Here is a 27,674-nt window from a genome sequence, read left to right on the forward strand (position 1 = left end):
GGTGAGCAGAGGCTGGGCGGAAAACAGCTCATGGTGGGCCTGTCTGCTGTGGTGCCAGAGAGACTGGGCACCTAGTGTTGGGCCCTGGTGATGTCACAGAGCTGACCAACCCGGCCATTGTGATGAAGCCAACCCGGCTTCTCTTCAGCTTGAGAAGACTGAGGTTCATGGCAAGTAACCTGCCTGGCGGGACTTCCAGGGAGGAGAAACTTCTAGAAGACAAGGAAGCTGTCTCCTTGCCAGAATGTTTTTTTTTTCTTCCTGAGCTTGGCACACTGTTAGGAGAGACCATCATCTATTTTTTGTTACATTTGATCCAGATATTGTGGTGAGCAGCGGATACAATGTGCCCCATGGAGCTGGGTCCAGTAAGAAACAATAACTAGCCGCAACTGCTGGTTAGGGGTCATGGATTTTTCCTTTGGCCTGCACCATCGGCATTACGACTGTCACCCAAGGGGCTGGGAGATGGCTCAGTGGTTAAGTGTTTGCTACATCACCATAAGGGCCCAGTTTAGCACCCAGATAGGAAAGCTGGGTGCCGGGGTGCACTTACCATTGCAGGGCTGGGGAGGCAGGGACAGGCCAAGGTGGGCTTGCTGGCCACCCAGTCTAAGTGCTTGCGGAGTTCTGGGCCAGTGAGAGATGATCCAAGTGGACCACATCTGAGGGACAGTACCCAAGGCTGACCTCTGGCCTCCATGTACTCACATATGCGTCTGTGTGTGCGCATGTGCACGCATACACACACACACACACACACACACGGTGACTTTCTGCTCACACTCTCGCTGTCTCCAACCATGACACAGGTTCTATAGACTCATCTGTCAAGGGGCCAGTGGCTAAGTGAGCCACAGGGACATTCCCCTAGGGCCCAGCTTTGGCTTCTGTGGGGCTCCTACCAGTTCAGGTTTGGAGAGATGCAGGCCCTATTGCTGGGTTAGGAACTAGGCTGCATGCTCCCGGAGCTCCTATCGTTATAGCTACAAGAGTCTCCAGGAGTAGATGGCCCTGGCGCTTACGGCTGTGGGCCAGGGGTTCAGTGCTGCCTGTTTGGAGGCTCCGCCTTGGCAAGCCCTGAGCAAGCCCTGGAAAACTGCTGTGGTGAAGGTTTTGCAGGGGTGAGGTGTTCATGTCTGCAGGGCCTGCTTTCGAAGTCAGCTCTGGCATTTGGTAGCTGTTTGGTGATACCGTGTGGAAAGACAGGCTTGATTTGCACCAGATGTGCTCCATACGACACAGCTCACCACAGCTGGCACGATGGATTTCAGCTATCTGGAAACCTTGACGTGTACCTGAGGGGAGGAATCCCAGAATTCCCTTTCCCTCATTGTGTTCACAGGACCAGGGGTAGGCCAGGCAGGCAGCAAAGGTCCTGGACTCGGGTGGTGGGTGGAGCTGAGGGTGGAGCTCAGCTCCAGGGTCCCAGAGAGGGGCTGGCTCTTCAGTCTGGTGCAGCAGGGCTTCTCACACGGAAGCTCAACAAGCTGCTCATCTGCCCTCAGGGAGGCCATGTCTGTCCTAACCACACAGGTTGGGATAGGACCTCAAGGATCCCCTCTGGGGCAGGACAAGGGAGGAGCCATAGAACCCAGGAAGAAATCCGTGGAAAGTTCTGAGGCTAGAGGCCTGGAGACACCAAAGTTTCAAGGCTGAGAAATGTGAAAGTGGTTTTCAAAAGTCATCAAACAGCTTAAAGGCTGTAATTAATAAAACAGGCGTAAGGGGCTGTTTTCTTTGTAGAGATACAATAAGAGAAAATAAGAGAAAAATGTTACTTCAATGACACTGCTTCCTCTTTTTTATTAAAAGCCCACTTTTGATAAAAAACAAAAACAAAACAAAAAACCCTAGTCAAATGATGAGAATGTTATGAGAATTGTTTTAAAAAAGATTTATTAATTATGCATACAGTGTTCTGCCTGCATGTATGTCTGCAAGGCCAGAAAAGGGCACCAGATCTCATAGATGGTTATGAGCTATCATGTGGTTGTTGGGAATTGAACTCAGGACCACTGGGAGAGTGGCCAGTGCTCTTAACCTCCGAGCCATCTCTCCAGCCCTGTTATGAGAATTTAACAGAAAAAAACCCTCTAAAATAGTTTTTCACTGTACTACAAATAATTCAGAAAAATGAAACAGCTAATTCAGCTTTGTTTGGGAAAAGCACACAATAAAAATTCATTATTTTTTAAGACATGGTATCATGTATTCCAGGCTTGCATAAAACTTGCTAGGGATAGCCTCGAACTTCTTATCCACCTGCCTGTCAGACCTAGATTATGAGGTGCTGGGGATGGACCCCAGGGCTTTGCGTGTGCCCAGCAGACACTCATGAGCCACATGCTCAGTCCAGGTTAATTCTCAGTGAAAACCTCATGTTAGATATGTGCTGTAATCCAGCACTTGGAAAGCTGAGTCGGGAAGACCTTCAGTGTGAGGTCAGTCAGCTCAGATCTAAGGTGAGGCCCTCTCTCAAAAACAAAATCCAAAACCTCCCAAGTATTTCTACAATCTTTAGTTTGGTTTCTAAGTATGAAGGTCACACATCCCAGGTTCTCTTCGACAATGTCCATTTCACAGCCTATCCTGTTTGCCCACATTTACATCCTCCTAACACTGTCCCAGATTGAACCTCAAGTGTCCTCCCGGCCAGGGGGCAGTGGGGCAGGTAGGTGCTAATCTTTGTGTTGTTTCCTAAGGCAAGATCTTGCTAAGTAACCTAGGCCAGCTTTGACATTTCAGTGACCTTCCTGCCTCAGCCTGAGGGCTTCCATTACAGAGTGCTACCACACTTGGTTTGGGAGTAGGGGCTTTAGTGTTTCTGTAGTTTGCACGCCTGCAGGCATACAGGGAGAACCCCACATCATACGTGAGGCCCAAGGCTGACACTGGGCATTTTAGCTGCAATGCATTCTGGTTACCAAGACAGGTTCTCCCTCAACCTTGAGCCTGTGGGCACCTTGCCTGTGGGCCCATCTCTGCCATACAAGGGCTGGGACCACAGGCCACGGTGCTCACCTGCTTAAGGTTCTGGGGATCCAAATTTTGCCCAAGTGTGCGTGGCAAGTGCTTATCTTCTGAGTGAGCCATCTGCCCAGCACAGGCACAGTTCTGTCCTGCTCCCGTGAGCAGTCTATAAAGGCTCCAACTACAACTGTGAAGGTGGAAAAGGTGTCATTCCTGTCTGCCCCTGTCACTCTGATGCCTGTCATTTTCTTACCAAGATAGAAGAGGAAGAGAGAGGAGAAAGGAGACGAGAGGAAAGGGCTTTATTGTGTACCACTCAGTCAGGTGTCTGGATTCTTCTTTGATGTCCTCGTATCAGAAGAAGCCACCAGGAGCAAGGGCTGACAGCTGGAAGTCTGTCCTAAGCTAAACTCAGTGTCATTACTTCCTTGACCAATCACAATTTTAGAAAACGAGCCGACTTCAATGTAATGAGCAGAGTTGCCAGGCCAAGCAAGAGGTACAGCCTGTGGGGAGGCTGTAGTCACGCTGCAAGGCTCCTCGCCCTCCCTGGGACCCACACACCTCGTGGCGAGTGACCACACAGGTCGAAGATCGGAGAGGACAGCTTTATAACATGGCGCCACATCAGGCAGCGAGGCACAGGCCACAGGGGAGGAGCCCTGCGGGGAGGGGTTGCGGTCCTGCTTTAGAAGCAGTAGGATGTGTGGGTGACCCAGTGGGCAGACTCTTCCTTGGAGCGCTTGGCAGAGCTGTGGCTTGTGAAGATGGACTTGTAGGTTTCAGATTCGTCACTGTTCGCGATGGACCTCTTCAGGGCCCCGCATGGGGCTTTCCCAGCTTTCCCGTTAGTTGCTAGAAAACAAAGACAAAATCTGTAAGGCTGGGACTAAAGATCACTCCAACATCAACTTTTTTGTTTTGTTTTTATTTTATGAGACACAGTTTCTCTGTAGAGCCCTGGCTGTCCTGGAACTCACTCTGTAGACCAGGTTGGCCTTGAACTCACAGAGATTCTCTGCCTCCAGATTAAAGGTGTGCACCACAACCACCGGGCCAAACATTGAACTTTTAAAGGGAACAAGTCATGCATCCCATTTCCCCAGTCTCCCAGCATTTTGCTGCTACACGGAAAGAAAAGCTGAAGCATAGGGACAGGGTCTCATGCAGCCCAGGACATCTTCAAACTCAATGCGAAGCCAAGACAGCCTTGAGTTCTTTCTGACCCTCTGGCCCCCATCTCCTGAGGGCGAGATTATGAGAATGAGCTGCCATGCCGTTTTACACAGTGCTGCTAAGAGAGCCCAGGGCTTTGTGCACATTCCACAAGCGCTCTACCAACTGAGCTACATTCCCTGCCCACAATAGAGTGTCGAAAGAAGGAGACACTTGTTCTTCCCAGCTGCCCAGACCTGAAATAATCACACAGAAACTGTATTAATTAAAACACTGCTTGGCCCATTAGCTCTAACTCTTTATTGACTAATTCTTAGATCTAACTTAACCCATTTTTAGTAATCTGTGCATCACCACGAGGTCATGGCCTACCAGTAAAGTTTGAGCATGTCTATCTCCTGCGGTGGATCGATGGCGTCTCTCTGACTCTGCCTTCTTCCTCCTAGCATTTTGTCTAGTTTTTCCCGCCTACCTAAGTTCTTCTCTATCAATAGGCCAAGGCAGTTTCTTTATTCATTAACCAATAAAAGCAACACACAGACAGAAGGACCTCCCACACCAATATAGTAAATAAACTTAATTATTTTAGAATCTCACTACATAGCCCTGGCTGACTCAGAATTCACTATGTAGACCAGTCTGGCCTTGAACTTGGGGTCATTCTCCCGACTCTGCCTCCCAAGCAGTCCCACGCTAACATGTCTGGCTTAAAGCACAGACTCTCGATAGTCTCTCCTGCAAGCTCGACAGAGCCCTAACCCTCAAGGCCTTGCTAACACTGTGTGCTGGCACCAAGCCGTCCCCAGCTCCTCAGCACTCAGGCTGAGTCCTCTCAGGTGGTACTGCACAAAGACAGAGGGGACCAGGAATGTCAGTGGCCTGTCCTGATAGAAGGCCAGGATGGGCCCCGCTGGCCACTGTTTATGTGGGACATCTCACTGCCTTTTACCTGACAACCCTGCGCTTTTCTTCTTGTAAAATAACTGTGATCTTAGTTTTCTTTGCAGTGCTGGGCAATGAACCCAGGACCTCATCCATCCTAAACAGGTTCTCCACCATTGAGCTCAGCATCCATCCTAAACAGGTTCTCCACCATTGAGCTCAGCATCCATCCTAAACAGGTTCTCCACCATTGAGCTCAGCATCCATCCTAAACAGGTTCTCCAACACTGAGCTCAGCATCCATGTGAAACAGGTTCTCCACCACTGAGCTCAGCATCCATCCTAAACAGGTTCTCCACCACTGAGCTCAGCATCCATGTGAAACAGGTTCTCCACTAGCATCCATCCTAAACAGGTTCTCCACCATTGAGCTCAGCATCCATCCTAAACAGGTTCTCCACCACTGAGCTCAGCATCCATGTGAAACAGGTTCTCCACCACTGAGCTCAGCATCCATCCTAAACAGGTTCTCCACCACTGAGCTCAGCATCCATGTGAAATAGGTTCTCCACTAGCATCCATCCTAAACAGGTTCTCCACCATTGAGCTCAGCATCCATCCTAAACACGTTCTCCACCACAGAGCTCAAACTTTTTATCTTCCTGCCTCAGCTCCTGAGTAGCTAGAACCACAGACCTGTGCCACCAGACACAGCATAAATATTTATTTTCCTTTTTTTGCTTTCCCTTTTTCACTTTATGTGTTTGTGTATGTGTACGTGTGAATCTATGCCATATACATACATGTGCCTGTGGAGACCAGGAGAGGGTGTCAGATCTGGAGATGGAGTGACAAGTGGTTGTTAGCTGTCAGATATGGGTGCTGGGAACAGAATTCGGGTCCTCCACAAGAACAGTACTGGCTCTTAACTGCTGAAACAGCTTTCCAGCCCTTTTTTCTTTTTGAGATAGTCTAGCTGGGCAGTGGTGGAGCACACCTATAATCCCAGCACTTGGGAGACAGAGGCAGGCAGATCTGAGTTTGAGGCCAGCCTGGTCTACAAAGGGAGTTCCAGGACAGCCAGGGATACACAGAAAAACCCTGTGTTGAAAAACCAGAAGAGAGAGAGAGAAGAGAGAGAGAGAGGAGACAGACAGACAGACAGACAGACAGACACACACACACACACACACACACAGAAAGAGATAGACTAAGTGCATAGCCCTGGCTGGCCTGGAACTCACCACATAACCTGGGCTGGGCTGGCCCTGGGGTTGACCCTGCCTCTGCTACCAGCCTGTTGTAAAGACACTGAGTTTTGGAGCAGCTCTTGCACTTGGCCATGAGGCAGGTGGAGAGAGGACATTTCTATGATGGAACACAGGGATGAGGGAGCCTAGGAAGATTCTGAGCGCCGGGAGCCCTCCACACAGCGTGTCTCTATGTGGCTGCCTGCTGTGGTACTATAACCTCGCTCAGCAGTAAGAAAAAGGATTTGTGTCCAGAATCTTTCGGGCCAGCAGGGCTCCAGACTGGAACGTGAGGCTACATTTTAATTCAGAGGACACAGGAAACCCCCTATAAATTACTGGGAAAAGCCCAAGTTTTCTCATCCCTTGGCTCTGGCTTCCCAACTTTCTCAGGTCTTTGCTGGCTCAGTAAGACCCACCTGTGTCCCTGGAAGCCAAGTTGTTTTTCTTCTCTCTATGATCGGGGTCCGCCTCTTCAGGCTTGCCAGCCTTCACTTTGGATGGTCCTGCAGAGTCTATAAAAGACAAAGTCAGCAAAACAAACCTTGAGTCAAAGCAGAACTAGGCCCTGGTGACATGGGACACAGCCCACACCCCAATCTCTTTGCATCTTACCATCTGCAACACCCGCCTTGGAGACACACTCGGCTGTCTTCGGTTTCTTTGTTCTCTGTAAGAAGAGAGAAGCTACTAAAGGCTGTGGTGGTTTCAATGAGGACACCCTCCAGAGGCTCGGGTTCTGAACACTTGTTCCTCGATACGAGATGTGTTTGGGAGTTTATGGAGCCTTCGGAAGTGGGGGTATATGAGTGGGGGTGAGCTCTGAGGGTATACAGCTTCACCCCACTTCCAGTTCACTCTGCTTCTGAGTACGAATGAAGGCTCAGCTTCCCGCTTTGCTGGCATGTCTGGAGCAAGCAGCCAAAGCTCCCACTAGGACGGACTCTCCCTCTGGAACTGTGAGCCACAATAAACCCTTCCTTCTGTAAGTTGCCTTTGGCCATGGTGTTTTAGCACAGCGATAGAACATGTCTAAGACAGAGGGTATGCTCAGATGGAGTGGACCACAGAGGCAGCGGGCCTGCCTAGGCCCAGGGTCCTTTCTGATGGCCTGACACATCTCTCTCAGGATTAGAGAGCTGCTGATCAGTTCCAGCTCTATTGACTCACACTTTTAAATGAAAACAATACATTTCAATGAGGAGTCAATGTCAGACATTGGGGATGGCACTCACTGGCACAGCACCAACCCGGTGCTCGTGAGGTCCTGAGTTTGATCCTCAACACCACACCACACACACAAAAGGTCGATATTTCCAGTGACCATCGTACACAAAGGGGCAGTTAAACAGCAACATAAACTCTACATGCATGAACATATACAGAATCCTATTTACTCTGGGAATGCAGTTTCAAAGCTGTGAAACTGTGATGTTTGTTTAGCTATGAGGCTTGGTGATGGAGGAAGGTCATTGGCTAATAAAGGAACTGCCTTGGCCCATTTTATTGGTTAGGACGTAGGTAGGTGGAGTAAACAGAACAGAATGCCGGGAGGAAGAGGAAGTGAGCTCAGAGACTCAACAGCTCTCCTCTCGGGAGCAGACGCCTGAGAGAGACGCCATGCCCCGCTCCCAGGATGAAGCTCTGACCCAGGATGGACATAGGCTAGAATCTTCCTGGTAAGCGCACCTTGGGGTGCCATACACAGATGATCAGAAATGGGCTAAATTAATATGTGAGAATTAGCCTAGAAGAGAATGGGCCAAGCAGTGTTTAAAAGAATACAGTGTCCATGTAATTATTTCGGGGCATAAGCTAGCCGGGCAGGCGGCTGGGGTGTTGGGGACGCAGCCCCACCGCCTTTATTACTACAGTTGGCGCCCCACGTGATGGACTAAACCCACTTAAAAAACCTGAGAAGGCTTAAAAATAAGGGAGAGAGAGTTTAACACAGATTTTTGCTGTTGGTGGGGTGCTGTAGAGAGATTTCCTGATTCGGCAACAGTAGCAGAAAAAACGCTGTGTCATTTTAAAGCGCGACTTCCTGGGGCTGTGCCGCCATTGCGATCTCTGTCTGGCTCCTGCGGGAGACAGAGCTTTTGAATAGAGCATTTGGAGTAAAGTGCTACAATTTGTTTGATGGCAACTAGACTCGCTGTGTTCTCGGGTCTGCTCTGCTTGTTAGAGGCAAGCATGCGCTTTCATCTAAGAGAGGCTTCCTGACTCAGCTTTAGCTGCAAAACCCTGCAGCTCATTAAGAGGTCCTGCCACGAAACACTTAAATGGTGTTGATGAAAAGCTGAACGCATGCTTTTTGGTTTTCAGCCGTAGCAGGAAAAAAGCTGCGCCGTTTAAAAACGCCGGCTTTCTGAGCTCTCCTGCCAGGGCAAACTCTGACTCTTTTACGTAGGCGGTTCGTGCGGTTTGCAAGCACAGGCTGCTGAAGCTCGCTTGCTGGCAGGGACCTTGAAATGCCATACAGTTGTTGCAGTAAACATGGCTACAGCCTGTATATCCGCCATGAGGCTGGAAAGCTAAGGAATGGACTGAATCTAGCTGGCAAAGCCACGCCTTTAGTCCTACTGAGATTGCTTGGTAAATTAAAGATTCATGTGGTCAGAAAAAGAGAGATATACAGTAAAGAGAGATTCAAAGACAGAGAAAATTTCTAAATGGTTTGAAGTGTGTTAAAAATATATGCAGACTAAAATTTAAAGTTCTTAAAGTAAAAAACAAAAAAAGGAAGAGAGTTGTTGTGTGTGGTAACACACGCCTTTAATCCCAGTGCCTAGAAGGCAGAGGCAAACAGATCTCTGTGAGTTCAAGGTGTAGTAGTGTACACCTTTAATCCCAATGCCTGGGAGGCAGAGACAGGCGGATCTCTGAGAGTTCAAAGACAGCCTGGTCTACAGAGTTACTTCAGGTCAAAGATACAGAGAACCTGTCTCAAAAAGCAAAGAGTTAAAAGTAAAAATAAACAAAATAGAGGTTAAAACAAAGCTGCACAAAGATGGAAAATACACAGAGAATCTTGATACTGTATGCTATTATGCTCTCTTTGAATTATTTGAATGCTGAGGAAGGAGCAACAGCTGCTAAAAGATATTTATTTATGAATACTGCTGAACTAATCCAACATAGATATTTTGAATTTGGATCTAAGGATATGATACTTTGGAAAGGAGTTTCTTATTTTGTTTTCACAGAGGATGAGACGCTATTCATTTCTTCTATTCCGATTTGGTATGATGGACCACATCCTCCTGAATGGTTCCTGTGCACGCCTTCAAAAAATTGCTTCGCTCAACTGCCAACTGAGATGAAACTAGCACACAGGTTATACCATGAAAGACCTAATTAACGACGCCCCCATTCAGCAGGAAGCAGTTTGGAGAGAAAAAACTGCGCCCATGTTCCCAAATATGGTTTATAAACGTTCTTTTATATTTAAAGGGGGATATGATATAGATATGAATAATTTACATTAGTATAGATTTTGCTTTATTGATAGAGATTTACGGTCAATTTTGTTATATATATAAGTGTTTCTGATTTTGATTAAGGTATTGTGATTGTATAGTTCATTTAAATATGTACTGTATAATTAAGAAATATAGGTTGTTAATGGATAATCATCAATAATAGTAAAGCTTGTAGTCATGTTAGTTAGATTTTCTAGATATATAGAGATATATTTTAGATAGACATTCTTCATGTCTTTCAAAGATTACAGAATAGGACATTTAATGTTTTAATAACTGAGGACTTTTCATGACAATGAGACACTCTGCTCCTGACAGCACCAATGTACTTCAAGAGGAAGATGGGCATCGAAGAGGCACCTTATGGAGTTTGATAGCCATTTGGGCAAGAAACTACTCTTGCCTGGACTATTGCATAAACTGGACACAGAGAACCCACAGAGAGAGGACTACTGAACTTGCCTAAGGTGAGATGATCTTTCGGGGTTCCTGATTCATGAAAGAGTCTGCGAGACATTCTGCAGGACACAACAGATAGTGACTGAACTTACTTTGAATTTTCCTGCTTTATGGAAATGTCTGCTGGATACCATGGGCCTGAAGGCTGAAGATGGATGCCCCAACGATACAGAGGAATTTTGGGTGACTGTCCAGGCAGCGAGATGTCTCTGTCATTTCTAGAGTTTTAAAAGTTGCTTTTTCTTGTTTGCTTAGGTAGTAGTGTATCTTTCTGGAGTCTTTGATGGAGTTAAGAATAGTTAGTTATAGTTATAGTTTTCCTTAGTTATGATAAAGATTATTGTAACTTTTACTTGATAATTGTTATATGTAATTTTGCTATGTTAAAGTTAAAGCCTTTTTTTTTGTTTAAACCGAAAAAGGGGAAATGATGGAGGAAGGTCATTGGCTAATAAAGGAACTGCCTTGGCCCATTTTATTGGTTAGGACGTAGGTAGGTGGAGTAAACAGAACAGAATGCCGGGAGGAAGAGGAAGTGAGCTCAGAGACTCAACAGCTCTCCTCTCGGGAGCAGACGCCTGAGAGAGACGCCATGCCCCGCTCCCGGGATGAAGCTCTGACCCAGGATGGACATAGGCTAGAATCTTCCTGGTAAGCGCACCTTGGGGTGCCATACACAGATGATTAGAAATGGGCTAAATTAATACGTGAGAATTAGCCTAGAAGAGAATGGGCCAAGCAGTGTTTAAAAGAATACAGTGTCCATGTAATTATTTCGGGGCATAAGCTAGCCGGGCAGGCGGCTGGGGTGTTGGGGACGCAGCCCCGCCGCCTTTATTACTACAGCTTGGGAGCTCATACAGAGGAATGTTAGCTGATTTAAACTAGATTACTCTCGTTAGATTTTTAGATGCTGGATTAGTACAATAGTTATTGGCCAATCCTCAAAAGGCTGACCATTGTGCAATGACACTCAATTGCACAAATGACTAGGACTGTTCATAATTTTCTTTAACATGTCATTTCCATAAAAACTCAAAAAGGGCTCCGAAGAGGCACAGCCAAGCCAGGCAGTACACCTGCTGTCTCAGCCACTGGGGAGGAGGAGATAAGAAAATCACGTGTTTAAGACCAGCAAGTCCAAGGCCAGCCTGGGCATCATGAGACGCTGTCTCTAAAATAAAAAGTAAAACAAAATAATTATTTTGGAAGGCCCTCATTTCTTACATACGCTGAACCAAAGATCTTTCTTGGCGGTGGCCTTCAATGTCTGACATATACACAATATGATTCAAAGCAGAAGCACCACGAGGAAAGTGTGAGGGCTGACACCTCAGCTCAGAAGCACCACGCGGAAAGCAACCGTGTGAGGGCTGACACCTCAGCGCAGAAGCACCACGCGGAAAGCTGGGCACGACTGCACACGGCCTATAAATCAGCACTGGCGGGTAGAGACTGGGATCCTGAGAATCTGCTAGTCAGCCAGCCCAGGTGAAACGGTGGTCTTCTGGCTTAGTGAGAGATGCTGTTAAGGTCACAGAGCAGAGTGACAGAGGGAGACACCTGACATTGGGCTCCTGCTTCCGAGTGTGTGCACACACTAAGTGTCTACACACCCCAAGCACACCAAACAGAACCAGAGGCAGATGCCCAGTTCTTAGCCCTCCATTTTGGCTGAGCTGTTTCAAAGCCAGAGGCATGCAGAAACGCTGAGCCCTGTCTGCAGGTAAGAATATTTGGGAAATATTTTGTATCTTGGTAGCAGTATCTAAGTGCGTTCGCAGAGGCTCTGCTGAGGAGGCTGCAGAGGGGATCTAGTCCCACTGGGCTTTGCAGGACTTGGCAGGAAGCCCTGACAGGACAGTCACCCAGGGCTCCCTGCAGCTCTCTAGCCGCTGTCTTTAGCACACAACACCCCTCTCTGCGTTTAAAGAAAGGAAAACAAAACAAAACAAAAAAAAAAACAACAAAAAAAACCCAAACAGATCAAGGACAGCAAAAATCAAGCAAGTCTGTCCTTATGCTGTTATCTCTTGTCTGATACTCTAGGCTTTTTTATGCTCCTATGATGGCAAATGCAGAGTAATTTAGAAAAGTAATTTACTAAATTTAAAAATTTAGTAATTTAGAATTCACACACACACACACACACACACACACACACACACAGACACAAATGTTTGTTTTTAACCTCCATACACAGCTTAAATGACCCAGAGACCTACAGTATTCTCAGGAAGGCTGCTACCATCTTGTAAACAGTTCCACAGAGCATTTCTGTGGCATCTAATTTCAGAGTTGCCCACAATGCCTAGTGTTATGGAACATTACATGCACCACTCTCTAAGATGATAAAGGAGGAAATGAGAATGGATTGGGCTTCTCCCGAGTCTGTGCCCTATGTGTGACCATCAGCCTTCTAAGCCTCACAACCGTGAAGTATCATCACATGTGAGTGATGTGATTCTGTTCTTTCTTCTACAACTAAAATGCACAAGCAAAGTTCTGCAGTCCCTTCTGTCCCCGCAGCTCTAGCCCCGTGGACAACACTGCTTTCCGTCCCCACAGCCCTAGCCCTGTGGACGACACTGCCTTCCGTCCCTGCAGCTCTAGCCCCGTGGATGACACTGCCTTCCGTCCCTGCAGCTCTAGCCCCGTGGATGACACTGCCTTCCGTCCCTGCAGTCCTAGCACTGTGGATGACACTGCCTTCCGTCCCTGCAGTCCTAGCCCTGTGGACGACACTGCCTTCCGTCCCTGCAGTCCTAGCCCTGTGGACGACACTGCCTTCCGTCCCTGCAGTCCTAGCACTGTGGATGACACTGCCTTCCGTCCCTGCAGTCCTAGCCCTGTGGACGACACTGCCTTCCGTCCCTGCATCTCTAGCCCCGTTGACGACACTGCCTTCCGTCCTTGCAGTCCTAACCCTGTGGATGACACTGCCTTCTATCCCTGCAGCCCTAGCCCCATGGACGACACTGCCTTCCGTCCCTGCAGTCCTAGCCCCATGGATGACACTGGCAGCTGTAGGCCAATTTAATGCCGGCTCCCCTCCCCACCATGTTCCCACTCTCCTTACTGCTATAGTTACAACACTTCTAGCATTTGACTTTGTAGCTTTTGCTTGTTTCAGTGCTGGGGTCAAACCCATGCCTCTGTGAAGGTGTTCTACCACTGAGCCACACTCTGGCCCCTGGGTCTCCAAACTGGCCTCCAACTTTCTCTCCTGACTCTACCTTAGGAGCCATAAAATTACAGGTGTGCCACATCCGGATCCACCTTAGTAAAAACAAAGGGTAGGCCCAAGTTTTCCTTGAGCCTAATCTATAAAAAACAACAACAACAACAACAACAAAAAAAAAACCAAAAAAACCCAAAAAACCCTACAGTCCCAATGAATTCAATTGCTTTGCATGCCAACTTAAACAACAACAACAAAAAATCCAGCACCTCCTCCCCCAAGCCTGCTAGGCTACACTGCAGGCAGAGTTCCTGGGAAGATGCTGACTTCTACTCTTGCCTTTATGATTATGAAAACAGAGTATGAGTCCCCCTATTTATTTCTTTGTACTGAGGACAGAACCTAGGGCTTCAGACTCTACTACTGAGATGCACCTGCTGTCCATGTGTGCTCCTTTAAATCAGTACAGCCTTGTCCTGAGGGTTCACTAATGTTACACTCAGTGCAAGTGCTTGATGGACAGGTGTCATTTAATATCTCCCTACACCATCATGCCCTGAGCAGATGAAGGCTAATGTAGCCAAGCCCTGAATCTGTTTCTAGAGACCAGACCTCCTGGGCTGACAAAACTCAGCTATATACCCCCCCCCGCCCCGCCCAGCCCCAGCATCTGCTAAGGCAGCAGAATAGCTTGCAGTGGACCCTGGAGCAGAAGTGAAGCCCCCTCGTTACCTTCTCCAGCTTGGCCCGCAGCCGCCTCTCCTCCATCCTCTTCTTCAGCAACTCCACATCCTCCTTGGTGCCATTGAGCACAATGATGTCATCCTCCTGGAAGGCAGCCCCACACTGGAGGGCAGAAAGCAAGGTCAGTTTCCACGGGAGGGGAGATATCAAGAGGCCTGCTCTTCGCTCAGCGCTGGCCTCCAGCCCTTGCTAGGTTCCTGCTGCATCTCTGTCTGCGCCTCAGATAAGCTGTTCTGTCTTGGCCCAGAGCAACATAGCCTGGTGGGTGCCCCACTCTGGAAGGTTCCGACATAGGTAACTGATTGGGCAGCTCATGGTGCCAGTACTGCCCACACTGGTCAGTGCTGGGCTCTGTAGCGGGCCTGAGAGAAGACCCTGAGTGTAGGACCACCTGAAGTTGCTGTGCTGTGTTGCTGGGACAGTGGTCACTCTCCTACCACGCTGCTCTGTACCAACAGTACACCATAACAACAGGCCCTAGCTGAGAGCATAAGTATCTGCTTACTTCCGATACTCTTTCCAGAAACTTCTAAGTATAAGGGTTGACTCTAGACACATCAGGGCAGAACTGTGTCCAAGTATCTAACGGTGTCCTGGAGATGGGAACAGATACTTGTTAGTGTCCATGCTCAAGAACTGTAACCAAGCAAGTCACCTCCTCAGAAAAGCCACCTGCCACCACACTAGTATGTCTCCTGAGAGTGGGGTCCTAGGCCCTGAGCACAGTGCCTAGCACACGGTGGGAAGAGGAACAGCGACAGAGAGCAAAGCTCTCCCACCTGAACTGAGGCTTTTGCTCCAGCGTCTCCAGGTCCCCTTGATTAGGCTCCACCTCTCTGTCACTCAGTCCTCCTCAGGGGTGGAGGTCTAACCCCAGGACAGAGACCCTCAGTTGGCTGCTCTGTTCCTCAGGGCCACCACACAGTATGGAGACAGTCTGGCTATAACATCTGGGAAGAGGTGTCATTGCCATCCTCTGTTAAAAAGCTAATAAACAGGGCCCTCTCCTTGAACACGACCCAAGGTCTTGGGCACCTCCCAGCACACAGGACGTGTGAGTGTGTGACCTCAGTCTCCTGCACCCACAGAGGTGAGGAATGACTGACTGCAAATCCACCTTTCAGGTCAGGTCAGCTCCCTTTACAGGGCTTCCCTGAGGACTCACAGAGCCTGAGTTTGGTGCCCTTCAGAGGAACGACCCGAGGGAGGGGAAGCAACCACTGAAGTGGAGGGCTGTGGTTCTCAGCCACCAGGACAGCAGCAGCGAGGTGGGGAGGAACAGTCTCTGGGCAAGTTGTCCCTTGGGAAGTCCTGGGCCAGAATCCCTTCGTGGGGGAGGGAGGCCTTTTCCTTGGAGAGGGAGTGGAAAGGGATCTTTCTGAACTGAGTGAGGTGGGAAGGAAGGCCCAAGGGGTGTGGAGGCACACTCTGGCGTAAATAGCCCTCCTGAGGGCAGCAGAGTGCAGGAGGCAGGACCCTACCTCCCTGCTGGGATTTCAGCTCAAGTTTCTTTCCAAGGGCACCCGACTTCCCTGCTTTGTTTTTTGTTTTGTTTTTGTTTTGAACACCACTGGAGAGGCTGCCAATGTTTTTCCACAATGGAAAAGCTTGACACAGAAACTTGTCAAGTAAAAAAAGACTGAACTCGAATTTCATGAGGATGCAGTTTGCAGTCAAAGAAGAAGACTGTCATGCCTTAGGGGTTCTATCGCTGTGGTAACAGCACGGAGAGTGCAACTTGTACACCCTGAGGGAAGTTAGGGCATGACCCCTAAAGGCAGGAACTGAAGCAGAGGTGGTGGAGGAGGAACCTGCTCACTGATGCTCAGACTACTTTCTTCTGACACCCAGGACCACCTGCAGGGGGGGCCACAAGACCCCAGTGAACTGGGCCCTTCCAAAGTAATCATCAATCAAGACAACGCCACACAGGCTTGCCTACGGGCCAGTTTACAGTGGCATCTTCTCAAATGAGGTGTCCTCCTCCAGGCTTGTGTCAAGGTGGCAACCCAATGGGCACAGGTGGCTTAGTATCCTGAGCAGCGGACCCCAGGATCCACCAGGGGTGACTATCACCACCAGGGGTCAGGGCAGTGTTCTTCTGACCACTCTGCATTCAGGAGGTGTAGAGAAAGAGCCCAGAACTGGAAAAGAGCTAAGCCTTAAAACCTGTTCAGCGTTTCTCTCTTTAACCAGGGTCTCACTAAGGAGCTCTGGCTACCCTTAGACTCTCTGTGTAGACCAGGCTTAGCCTCAAATTTGTGGCTATCCTCCTGGGAACTCAGGGTGACCTTCTTTGCCCATCCCTGCACCCCTGCTCTTTCTTCCATGGCGATGGCAGCAACATTCTTTGCCTAGAATCATGGCTGTGGCCTGACACTGTACATACACATACCCAACACTGATAGACTTTGATAACTAAGTCACCGACTGTTAGGAATTTGAGGCTGGAGAAATGGCTCAGAGGTTAAGGGTGCTCACTGCTCCTGCTAAAGACCCAGGCTCAGTTCCCAACACCCATAAGGTGGCTCATCACCTGTAACTTCAATTCCAGGGCACCTGACACTTTCTTCTGACCTGTGGGCACCTACATACAAGTGGTGCACATAAACTCATGCAGGCACACACATGCATAAATAATAACCCCCTTTTTTAAAAATGAGTTGTCTTAAGCCTATAATCCCAGCACTAAGGAGAGGGAGGCAGAACCACCATGAGTTCATGGCCAGTCTGAGACACAGTTTCTGGCCAATGCAGACCGAGCAAAACCTGCCTCAAGAGCAAAAACAAACACAAGGAAGCACCCTCTCCCTCTGAACACCTCACAAGAGCCATTCACTCACTGACGTCAGCCGCTCGGACCTCAGTTACGTAGGACTGTCCCACAGGACTATTCTGGTCTTGGTAGGGTATCTTTACACCTGACCTTGGGATGTGGGGGAGAGATTCATCCTAAGGGACAAATAAGACAAATGAAGGCAGCACCAACCATGGCAGCAGCCAGCTCTTCTCCATGGAGGAAGATCTAGGCTACCTGTGATGGGAAGGAAGGGCATGGCTGATGCGCAGGCAGCAGAGATGGCTTGTGGAATTGATCCATGTTTTGTTATTAACACCTTTCGTTTCCTTTCCTTTCATCCCGAGACAGGCTCTCACTCTAGCCCACGGTAGTCAAGAACTACATAATTTAAGCTGGCCTGGAACTCACAGTAATTCTCCTGCCTCAGCCTTCCAAGTGCTAGAATAATAAGGCAAGAACTACCATGCTCACATCTTTTTAAATCTTGAGGAAAGGTCTCACTTGTAGCCCAGGTTAGCCTCCACCGTTATGTTGTGTGCACCATGTCTGACTGCTCTTTCAAGATTCCTACTAGATAGAAGCAGAGCCTTAGCAGACGGGATCTGAGCCCCACACACAGGCACAGGCTCAGCAGATGGGATCCGAGCCCTGCACACAGCCATAGGCGGTACCTCAGCAGAGGGGATCTGAGCCCCGCACACAGACACAGGCTCAGCAGACAGGATCCAAGCCCGCACACAGGCACAGGCTCAGCAGACAGGATCCGAGTCCCGCAAGTCCTGCACACAGGCACAGGCGGTACCTGTTCCCCCTCCTCAGGGGTAGTAGGCCTGAAGTTCATAGAGACTCTGCTAGCTCCCCCACCAAGACCTCTTTCTATAGCAGTTACGACAGCTGTTCCACAAAACACACTTGCGCTTCAGGCTGCTCCACCAGTAGGTGAGGACACCACCCACTCACGTACCCTGCCATCCAGCTTTGGAATCTAGAAACATAGGTGGGGTCAAATCTTCGGTGCTGTTCCGTGGCTGGGTAGAAGCCTGCACCCGATGGAAGCTAGATGAACACTCTACCACTGAGCCGCAGCCCCAGGTACACAAGGAATTGACGACCCAAGTCCCTCCACTTATGTCAGGCCAGCAAGATGGCTCAGCAGGTAAGGACACCGGCTGCTGACCTCATGACCTGAGCATAATTCCCAGAACTCATGTAATGAAAGGAGAACTGACCTTTGCAAGTTGTCCCCTGAACTCCCCACTCAAACTTAGGGCCTATGTGCATGCGCGCGCGCACACACACACACACACACACGCACACGCACACGCACACACACAGTAATAAGTTAATTAATGAACATGAAAAAAAATAGATCTATCCAGAGTAAACCTAAATACAGACAAGTATCAGAAAAATTAGCCTCCTGTTTTAAAGAGACTGTTTTGTTGTTTGCTTCTAGTTTTGAGATAGGATCTCGCTATGTAACCTTGGCTAGCCTGGGAGAGTTCGTATGTAGCCTAGGTTAACTGGGAACTCAGAGATCCTCCTGCCTCAGTCTCCCAAGTGCAGAATGCTGGGATTAAAGTGTGTGCTACCATGCCTGGCCTTGAAGAGCATTTTAGGACCATGCCCCCAATCTTACAAAACATCAGTCCAGCTAGCAGCTTGCCGAGTCTGAGGGTTGAATGATCTCCCCAGTGTGATGTGTGATGCTGAGGGAGAGGGCCACTGCTTTCAGAGCACGGAGGTTGTACTCTCCTCATCTGGGCTGCAGCTCCGTCTGCAGCTTGTATTGTTGCTCTTTATTTTCCTGGCAGGTATACAATCCTGGATAATTCTCAGGGATCAGATGCAGTAGCTATCTCTTCTACCAACGTGTCAGAATCAACAAGAGTATATGTCCCGAGGGATGCAAAGGCAACCCGGCCTGCCAGGCAAATCTGAGTAGAAGGAGCCGCAGCCAGATGAGAGGTGGCTGGGCCATCACCTGCCCAGGTTCCCTCCAGGAACAGAACTGCACCTGGTGAGTGTGTCACTGACGGCGTGGGGAGGGGGCGGTGGGCAGCAGGGCAAGCAGGTGTAAGTTCTGAAGGAAGCGGGGCTTTCTAGCTGCCTAGGACTAGAAGCACAGGATCAGTGATGGATGACAGGCAGGCATCACTTCCCCTCAAAAACACTCCTATGGTTTCCGGCTGTAAGCCAAAGAGAAGCAGGTGAACTGTTTCCACAGCACGTGAGAGATGACACTTCACAGGTGTAAAAAGCCACAGCGTATTAACCCTGACAGTTGAGTCAGCCTGGAGGCCATGGCTAAAGCCTCAGTTTTTTATTGGTGGCAGTACTGAAAGTGAACTGGTAGCTGAGCCTGTTCTGAGCAGACACCCCAGGAGCAGACCTCTGCAGACACAGCTGAACCAGTACACAGGGCTCAGGCGTAAGCACACTGTGAACTAGACACCCATATTATTGGACAGTTGGACAGTCTGTGGGTTCAAATCAGCCCAATGAACACAATACGGCTAGTGGCTTATAACTGACGTTCAGAGTGCTGGGGACACTGTCCTGAGCCCAGGGACAATGAAGACGACAGAAGAGAACCTGCCCTGCTGTGGCTACGGGGACTTGAGTCACTATGCTCAGAAAGTAGCTCCGAGGGAACTCTGTCACACTGGGTCTGGGACCAACCAATACCAGCCTGGCATGGCAACCACCCAGTCTGCGGAGAAGGAGAAGGGACGCTCAGCTAGCCTGGCTCCCCAGTGCCTCCTCAGCCTTAAGGAGGAACACCTGGCACGCACTGTGAGCCGTGAAACAATGAGCTGGGCTTTGACAGTAAAGCTTGCGGAAACCCTCTGAGTGGATCACATGGATGCGACTAAATAGTAACAGTGAACAGGCTTGTGCTGAAACAGTGGCATCTGAACAGAGACACAGTCAGCCCCCGGGTCGGCTGGCTGAGGACAGGGGAAAGGTAGGAAGAAAAACTTAGCTTGCTCTTGTTCACCTATAAAAGGCCAGGGAGTACGCTGCTGTCTTCACTAATTATATAAATGGCTGAAGAACAGTCCCTGGGGCTTGACTACAGCTGAGGCTTATGGGGGCACACCTAGCCATGCAGGCAGCGGAGAACCAAGCAGTCCCTGAGCCTTCTCCCTGGCAAACCTACCACACCAGGAGGGGTGCACCAAACCATGGTGTACTGTGTACCTTGTTCAAAATTCCCAATCTTTAGCTGGGTATGGTGACACGTACCCTTAATCTCAGCAAGATCTCTCTGTGAGTTCAAGGCCAGTCTGGTGTACACAGTGAGTTCCAGGACAGTCAGGGCTGTTGGTTACATAGAGAAATCGTGTCTCAAAAAACCAAACCAAACAGAAAAATAAGTAAAAGCCTAAAATGACAAAACAAAGACTCATAAGTGTTTTGAGAGGCTTGCCCGGCATCTCCTTCAGCAAGGACCTCTGTCCAGGTGGATTTCTACGCTGGGGGTGGGGGACTGTTTATTGTGGGGACCAGACATGAAATGATGAGGCACCAGAATGCTATGCATATGAAGGGAGGCCTTGCATGCTTTATAAACTCTTGCTGAGGAGACCCTAAGGTTTGATACTTGTGGCGACTGACAGATGTTGACTGTATCTGTGACCCAGTGCCCAGGGCAGCGGCTATTTTGTATTTCAAAGCGTGTTAGGTGGTAAGAAACCACAATGAAAATCAATGTGCTATTTAAACCGCCCACAACAGACAGAGCTCTCAAGGCTGCTCTGCCTGTCCCCAAGTCACATCCAAGGAAAAGAGCTGTGCAGGTCCATTCGCCATGACTCACAAACAGCAAGACCTCCTGACAGCACAGCCTGACGTCTCTCCTGGACAGCTCTGCTCTCTGAATGCAGAAGGACAAACATGGTATGCAGCAGTTCTCCAGCATGCTCTCAGCAAGGCCTGCTGCAGCTGCAGCTGCCCATACATCTACTGCGGCTCTGGACAGGTCACCATGCTGGTATCAGGAGACATCATTACCTGCCTTGATTTTAATCCCTAGAAATAATTCCTCAGCTCATTTCAACAGGCTTTGCAACCACAAATGCCCTTTCAATTTGTTGTTCAAATCCTCTATGGAAAGATTCAGACTCAATGTAACAGAGAAAGGCGTAAATACAGGAGAATAACTCGCAAGTGTGCTCAGCACTGACAGTCATCAGGGACGACAGTGAAACCACAGGGAATTGCCCCTTGCAAGCCAATTAGGATGGTTACCATGGAAATGGAGTGCTGCCAACATGCAGTGTAGCGAACTGAACTCTCCTACCCGCTGCTTTTCACCTGGAAAAGCCCAGAGTGAAGCTACATGCCCAACACATAAGACAGCCGTTTCACTATTCAGCTATATGCCCAACACATGACACAGCTGCTTCACTAGCGCACGTTCACTTGAGACAAAGACATCTGTTTATACAAAGACTCATGCACAGCGCTCATGGCATCTTTGTAATAATGAAAAGTTGAAAATGACGTAAGAGTCCATCAACAGCTGAACAAATAAGTTGTGCACAACCACACTCAGCAGTGCAAAGGAACTAACGGAAACTCCAATAGGAGGCTGACTCTCAGAATCGTTATCCTAACTCAGAAAAGCCACGAATCTTCTGTATGATCCCACCTACATCACATTACAGAATCCAGGGACACAGAAAGACATAAATGGCTGCTGAAAGATGGGGTAGAAAGAAGATGGCTTTCTGGGGAGCATAAGGACACTTAGGGGTGAAAGTTGCCCTGATGTGGTGATAGTTTCAGAGTGTACATCCAGAAAAAGATGATCAGATTACACTCAGGAGTGCTGCATGCACCTGGAGGTCAGCAACTTGGGAGCCTGAGACAGGAAGACTGCTCAAATCCATGAGTTCAAGGTCAGCTTGTATAACACAACAACCTCCCCTCCCCAAAAGACAGAAAGAACCCAATAAACCAGTATCTGTTCAGATGGCATTTTCCCATCTGCCCATCTACTTTTCTAGCCATCCACTGATCAAATCTGAACTTCTGTGTAGCCAAGGATGACCTTAAACTTCTGCTCTTCAGTCCCGCCTCCCAGGGCAGAGGTAACAGCTGGGCAACACCACCCCTGGTTCACGCAGGGCTGGGGACGGAGCCCAGGGCCTCAGGCATGCCAGGCGGACACTCTCCAAGCTGAGCTGCATCCACACCCCAGGGATATTCTTAAGAACACACAGTTAACGTGCTTCAGGAGAGTTGGAGGGAGGTTACCTGACTCTAAATGCTCTCTGTTGCTCTTTTAGGACACTGGAAGGAGCCATTTAAAGCTATGGTGGTGAGAAGGCACTGAGCTCAAAGCATGAGCCAGTTCCGAACCACAAAGGCTGGACTTGTGGCATGTGGAGTGATCTGCGCCTTCATCTTTCTTTACTTCGGGAGCCCAGATCCTGAGGAGGCTGAGGAGGAGCCCGCCCACTTGGCTGTGGTGGAATGTGGCTTCTATCCAGATGAACTGTGCTCAGCTTTATTTGAAGGGAAAAAGGCAGCCCCACAAATCGCACAATTCTGCAAACCCCCTCACAATTCTGAAATACTTGCTCATTTGCGCACACCAGGAAACTGTTCCAGGATGGCCCGGGGGCTGCATTTCATAGCGAGACCCCTGTCTGCAGAAGAAAGGAACTTCTCTTTGGCATATATTATCAGTGTTCATAAGGAGCTGGCCATGTTTGTGCGGCTTCTCAGGGCAATTTATGCACCTCAGAATGTCTATTGTGTCCACATTGATGAAAAGGCCCCAAAGAAGGTCAAGAGTGCCGTGCAATCCTTTGTGAACTGCTTTGAAAATGTCTTCATTTCATCAAAGACACAGCAGGTGGCTCATGACGGCCCTAAGAGGCTGCAGGCAGAGATTAACTGCATGAAAGACCTTGTCCACTCCACATTCGACTGGCACTATGTCATGAATCTCTATGGACAGGAATTCCCAATCAAAACCAACAAAGAAATCATAAGCTATATCAGAACCAAGTGGAAGGGTAAAAACATCACTCCCAGGCTGATCCCACTTCCAAATACCAACCCAAAGCCAGTCCAGAGCCCCCCTGAGCCTCACCCCAAAGAAAACGCCCACACATCTCCAAAGACAAGGCTCAAACAAAAACCACCCCATAATCTGACAGTTTACTCTGGAAGTGCTTACTTCGCACTTACGAGAAAGTTTGTAGGGTTCATCCTGACTGACCCCCGTGCAAAACGCACGCTGCAGTGGTCCAAAGACGTCCAGAGCCCGGAGATGCACTACTGGGCGACCCTGAGCCAACTGAAAGGTAGGATCACTCCGCAGTGTGGGTGCCGCTCTGGGAAGTAGCTGTCAGGGGTGGGTTTTTTCCTGCTGTTCTGCTGTGGCTTTGTACAGGGCCTGCATCTCACAAGGCCTTCCACCTGCAGAACATGGGTGGCCTCTGGTTCTAGGGGTGTGCAGGTAGGGAGACAGTCTTGTCATGTTCCCATCTTAGGCTCATTCTGTGACTCCTCCAATAGAACCTTTAGGAAATCCTGGGCACAATGTTTGGAAAAAATCTGCATTTTTTTCATCCACTTGGTAAAGTTAATGGATAGTTACTATGGCCTGGCATTGTGCTAAGGGCTCACATCTGTCAGTCACAGTTCTGGGAATATACCCAGAATGAGTTCTTGATTAGAAAACAGAAAAAGAAAAAGACAAGACAAAACATAAAGCCCAAATATAAAAAAATAATGTCTGTGGCAACCCCACCACTTCTGAAAGAACTCTGGTGCCATCCTTTAAGTGGGTTTATTAAGTCATCCTAGAGGAAGGCCGGCTGGTTCCTTCGAAGAGTGCTGCTTCAAGCATGGCTGCCTATGTCCATCGACAGATAACACTCTTGCAAACAGGGACCCTGCAGAAATGGTCTCGGACCATTCTGTGGTTTCCTATACCCACTGCAAGTCCTGTTCCCACATCACCTACCAAGGCTGTTAGAGGGAAACGCAGCCCAGGGCTACAGCATGGTCCTCAGGACCCTTTACACACATCCAGTGAATTTCGAGAGACTCTATCAAAGCTTGCATCCCAGCAACCAGAATTGCACACCACAGTGTATCCTGATTTTGTCCCCCCACCCCTCAGATGCTCCAGGTGCCACATCAGGTGCTGGCTGGGAAGGAAACATCCAAGCAATTAAATGGAGAATGGAGGAAGGAGACGGTCACAAGGGGTGTACAGGTAAAGAATCAACAGCAGCCTGTCTCTGTGTGCAGAGTGCTGGCATTAAAGATGTGCGCCAGCCACCATGTCTGGTTCATGCAGTGCACAGGGCACCCAAGCAGCTCTCAGGGAGTTCTTGCTGCCGAGGTGCCTTTCTGGTTTGCTCTGGTGGATTCTCTCTCAGGAACCACAAATTCTCCACCTCTCTGGCATCCCAGAGGTTTGAGTCACAGAGGGAAAGGGGCAGTTGTGGGCCCAGTTATGAAATGTCTGCAGAGCCCTGGCTGACGGCAAGCCAGTCTGTACAAACAGCGCATATGAAGCTGTGGCGCTCTAGGAGGATAAGGTCCAGTCCTCGGTCACCCCAGCTCACTTTGGAGGAGTCTGGACAGCTTTGGGGGAATCATCATTTCACTGCACTATGCTAATGAGGGAACAGAGGGTCAGTGCTCTTCAGAGTTCAAGAGTGTGGGGGTGCACTCATGTTGGGGTACAAGTTGCAGGCCACACAGGCTGACTACAGAGAGAGCTGTAGCATGGCACAGCACCCCTTTTGGGGGCTGCCGTTTGTCCACAAGCAGCTTCCTAAGCACAGTACCAGCTACTACACAAGGGGCATCGTCCCACTTGACACTGCCCTTGAGTGCGGACCCTGGATTAGTACAGTAAACCAGACAAGCAGAGTAAGTCAGGCCCCCCATGCCCAACTATCTAAAAGACTGACATAAAATAAACAAGTTATGGGGGTGGGTGGATGTCAACTCTGATGCCAAAGTAGCTAAAGGGTGGGTAAACACAGTTGTCTTGACAGTGCCAGGTCAGGGGCTGGGCAAAGGTTTAGCTCACAGGGTTGTTTTTCTGGGAGGTGGGGAGAAAGACTCACTATATAGACCAGGCTAGTCCAGAGTTCAGAGATCTGCCTGTCTCTACCTCCTGGGATTAAAGGCACATGCCTGGTTAGAAGGTTGCTGCTTTTTTTTTTAAAGGTAGACAATTGTAATTCAATAGGGAGCTACAGTGAGTTACAACAGCACCTCTCTCTCTCTCTCTCTCTCTCTCTCTCTCTCACACACACACACACACACACACACACACACACACACACACACCCCTTACTGAGCTACACCACCAGACCCTTGTTCATCTTTGTTTTGAGACAGGGTTTTGCTATGTAGCTAAGGCTGGCCTTAAATCTATGATCCTTCTGCCTCAGCCCCCCAAGTGCTGCGATTATAGAAGTGGCTGCATTCTGCACAGCTGCCAGATCTGATTCCATGATCTTTCAGGCGTTTCCTTGGCTGTGGGCAGTTCATCAGAAAGGTCTGGGATAGAGAGTCATCAACTCTATTGGTTCTTCCGAGTGAAGCTTGGTCCAAGAGTAAGTAATTAAAATAGGAATTAGATAGATCCAGGGCTCATCAGGCCCAGACTGGCCTGGTATTAAGTCTGTCTCAAACTCATGGCAATCCTCATGCCTCAGCCTCCCAAGTGTGGTTTACAGGCAGGAGCCTTCAGCCGGTGCAGCAGCACTATCATGGCTCTTGACATTTAGAATGTTCTCCAAATACTAGCCCAAAGGTGAAATTCCCTTCATTATAAATTCAAAATCCAACCTCAGAGACGGACACTACAGTTACAGGATGCTACTTATTCTGAACTCTGCACAGGAGCCCTCCCAGCTGACACCCGAGGAAGTGTGCACCACTTACTTGGACCCTATTGAACCGGTGGGGAATGGGCAGTTAAATTTCTGTTTCTATCCGTAGGCCATGATGCCCAAGACACCTGTGTCTACGGCCTGGGAGACCTGCCTTGGCTCATCCAATCACCAGCTTTGTTTGCCAAGTTTGAGGCGTCCACAGACCCACTGGTGGTGGCATGCCTAGAGAGGTGGCACAGACTCAAAGCCCTGCGGCAGGCTGAGGTCCCTGCAGAGTCACACTGGCAGTTTCCCCAGGAAAGCCACTTCAACAGTCAACCCCACCACTAGGGACACTTTTGTCAGTGTCGCTGTTTCAATTCCTGCATGTGAATCAGTTAAAAACGGATGCAGAAACATGCTCCTGGCCAGACTTCCCTACTGACCATGGCCAGGAAGAGAGCACACGAGGAAAATAACGAGGCTGTGGCTGGGAGGACAGATCAGCACCAGAAGGCTGAGCGCTGCAGGGAGCAGCTGCTGAAGGTCGCATTTCTCCACCCGATGAGTCCAGTTCAGGTCTTGTTCTGAGGGCCTGGAGATGCTGTGTAAGAGGCACAAATACAGAACAATGCCCCGCCCAGAAGAAAACCATGCTTCTCTGGAGCTATCCCTGTTCGCTAAGAATAGTACACCTTTGTTCTAGTTCTAGAAAATTCCAGAAAACCATCTAGGGGACTCCTTCTCTGGGTAAAATGAATTATCCTACAGAGGGAAACACACCTTAAGAGCGCTGCCTGAAGTCTGTGTAGTCTTGGCCGGCCATCTACTCATTCTTCCTGCCATGATGGATGCCCACGATGGCACTGGCCAATGCCACCACCACAGGGGCTGCCGCAGAGAAGTGTGGAAGGAGACGGAGGAGCCACTCTTGACTTTTAATTAGTTTTTCAAGTCAGTTAATTCATGTGGCAAACAGTCAACACCCTGGGCGTACCAGCTGAAGGCATGAATGGCCTTAGCCATCCCGAGTCACAGATGCAGGTCCTTCCTTCCTAAGTCCCCGGCTCTTCTACTGCCACTGTTACCACTGTTACAGGACACTTTTATATGCACTCTTTCCCTAACAATGTCCTCCGTGACATAAAAACTGACATGTTCAACTGTTGTGGGAATTTGGTCTGACAGCCAATTGAACAGAGAGGCTTGGCCCAATGGGCGTGGTCTTCTCTGGAGATAGTGATCTGTTAAAACCCCAGGGGGAAGAGTCACAGAGGCTCTTAAGACTGTGGAGGGCTTGCTGGTGCAGGCAGCTGCAGCTTGGTAGCCTTCCCCAGACCTCCCTAGTTGTCCTTGGGAATGGGAGGATTAGCAGCTGCAGCAGCAGCAGGTTGCAGCCTCCTTCTGTATTGTGAGTGTACTCTGTATTTTGTACCTGTTTAATAAAACTGACTTAATCGCAGAGCTCCCTCCCTCATTACCCAGTCCCATACAATTGCCCCTGGGACCGAATTCCAACAACACTCAACTACTGTCCGTGTATGGATGTGCTGCCTGCAGGTATGTGTGTGTACCACATGCCCATGGCAGTCAGCAGTCCATGATGGCTCCCCTGGAACGGGAGTTACACCATGCGGTGCAGGGAATTGAACTCAGGACCTCTACAAGAACAACCAGAGCCTTCTCTCCAGCCTGGAAATACTTTCTTTTCTTTTTTTTAAAAAATTAAAGTAGTAAGGTGAGCATCCAAACTGCCTAGGCTCCTACAAAGCCAGTACGTGCAGTAGGATCAAAACCCAGTGTCATTGATCTTGACTTCTCAGCAGTCCTCATTGTCTGCTATGTTCAGCGAGTCCGGTTGGG

General features: G+C 49.1%; 2 protein-coding genes across 2 annotated transcripts in view; one reads left to right on the forward strand and one right to left on the reverse strand.

Moving 5' to 3' along the window:
- Positions 1-3,565: 3,565 nt before the first annotated feature.
- Positions 3,566-27,674, reverse strand: part of Rtf2 (replication termination factor 2) — a 34,886-nt gene continuing 10,777 nt past the window's right edge. The window contains exons 6-9 of the mRNA XM_041641925.1: positions 14,136-14,249; positions 6,897-6,951; positions 6,701-6,796; positions 3,566-3,828 (exon numbers count right to left, since the gene is read on the reverse strand). Of these exons, the coding sequence (XP_041497859.1) occupies positions 3,662-3,828; positions 6,701-6,796; positions 6,897-6,951; positions 14,136-14,249 (432 nt within the window). The 3' untranslated portion in view covers positions 3,566-3,661. The remainder of the gene's footprint in view (positions 3,829-6,700; positions 6,797-6,896; positions 6,952-14,135; positions 14,250-27,674) is intronic.
- Positions 22,301-26,162, forward strand: LOC121440894 (beta-1,3-galactosyl-O-glycosyl-glycoprotein beta-1,6-N-acetylglucosaminyltransferase 7-like). The gene is made up of 3 exons (XM_041641924.1): positions 22,301-23,270; positions 24,095-24,190; positions 25,939-26,162. Exons 1-3 carry the CDS (start codon positions 22,301-22,303, stop codon positions 26,160-26,162), a joined length of 1,290 nt encoding a protein of 429 aa, XP_041497858.1.

The sequence above is a fragment of the Microtus oregoni genome, unplaced genomic scaffold (genome assembly GCF_018167655.1).
Source record: "Microtus oregoni isolate MIOR12 unplaced genomic scaffold, Mior012 000071F_ref0000514, whole genome shotgun sequence".
Taxonomy (NCBI): Eukaryota; Metazoa; Chordata; class Mammalia; order Rodentia; family Cricetidae; genus Microtus; species Microtus oregoni.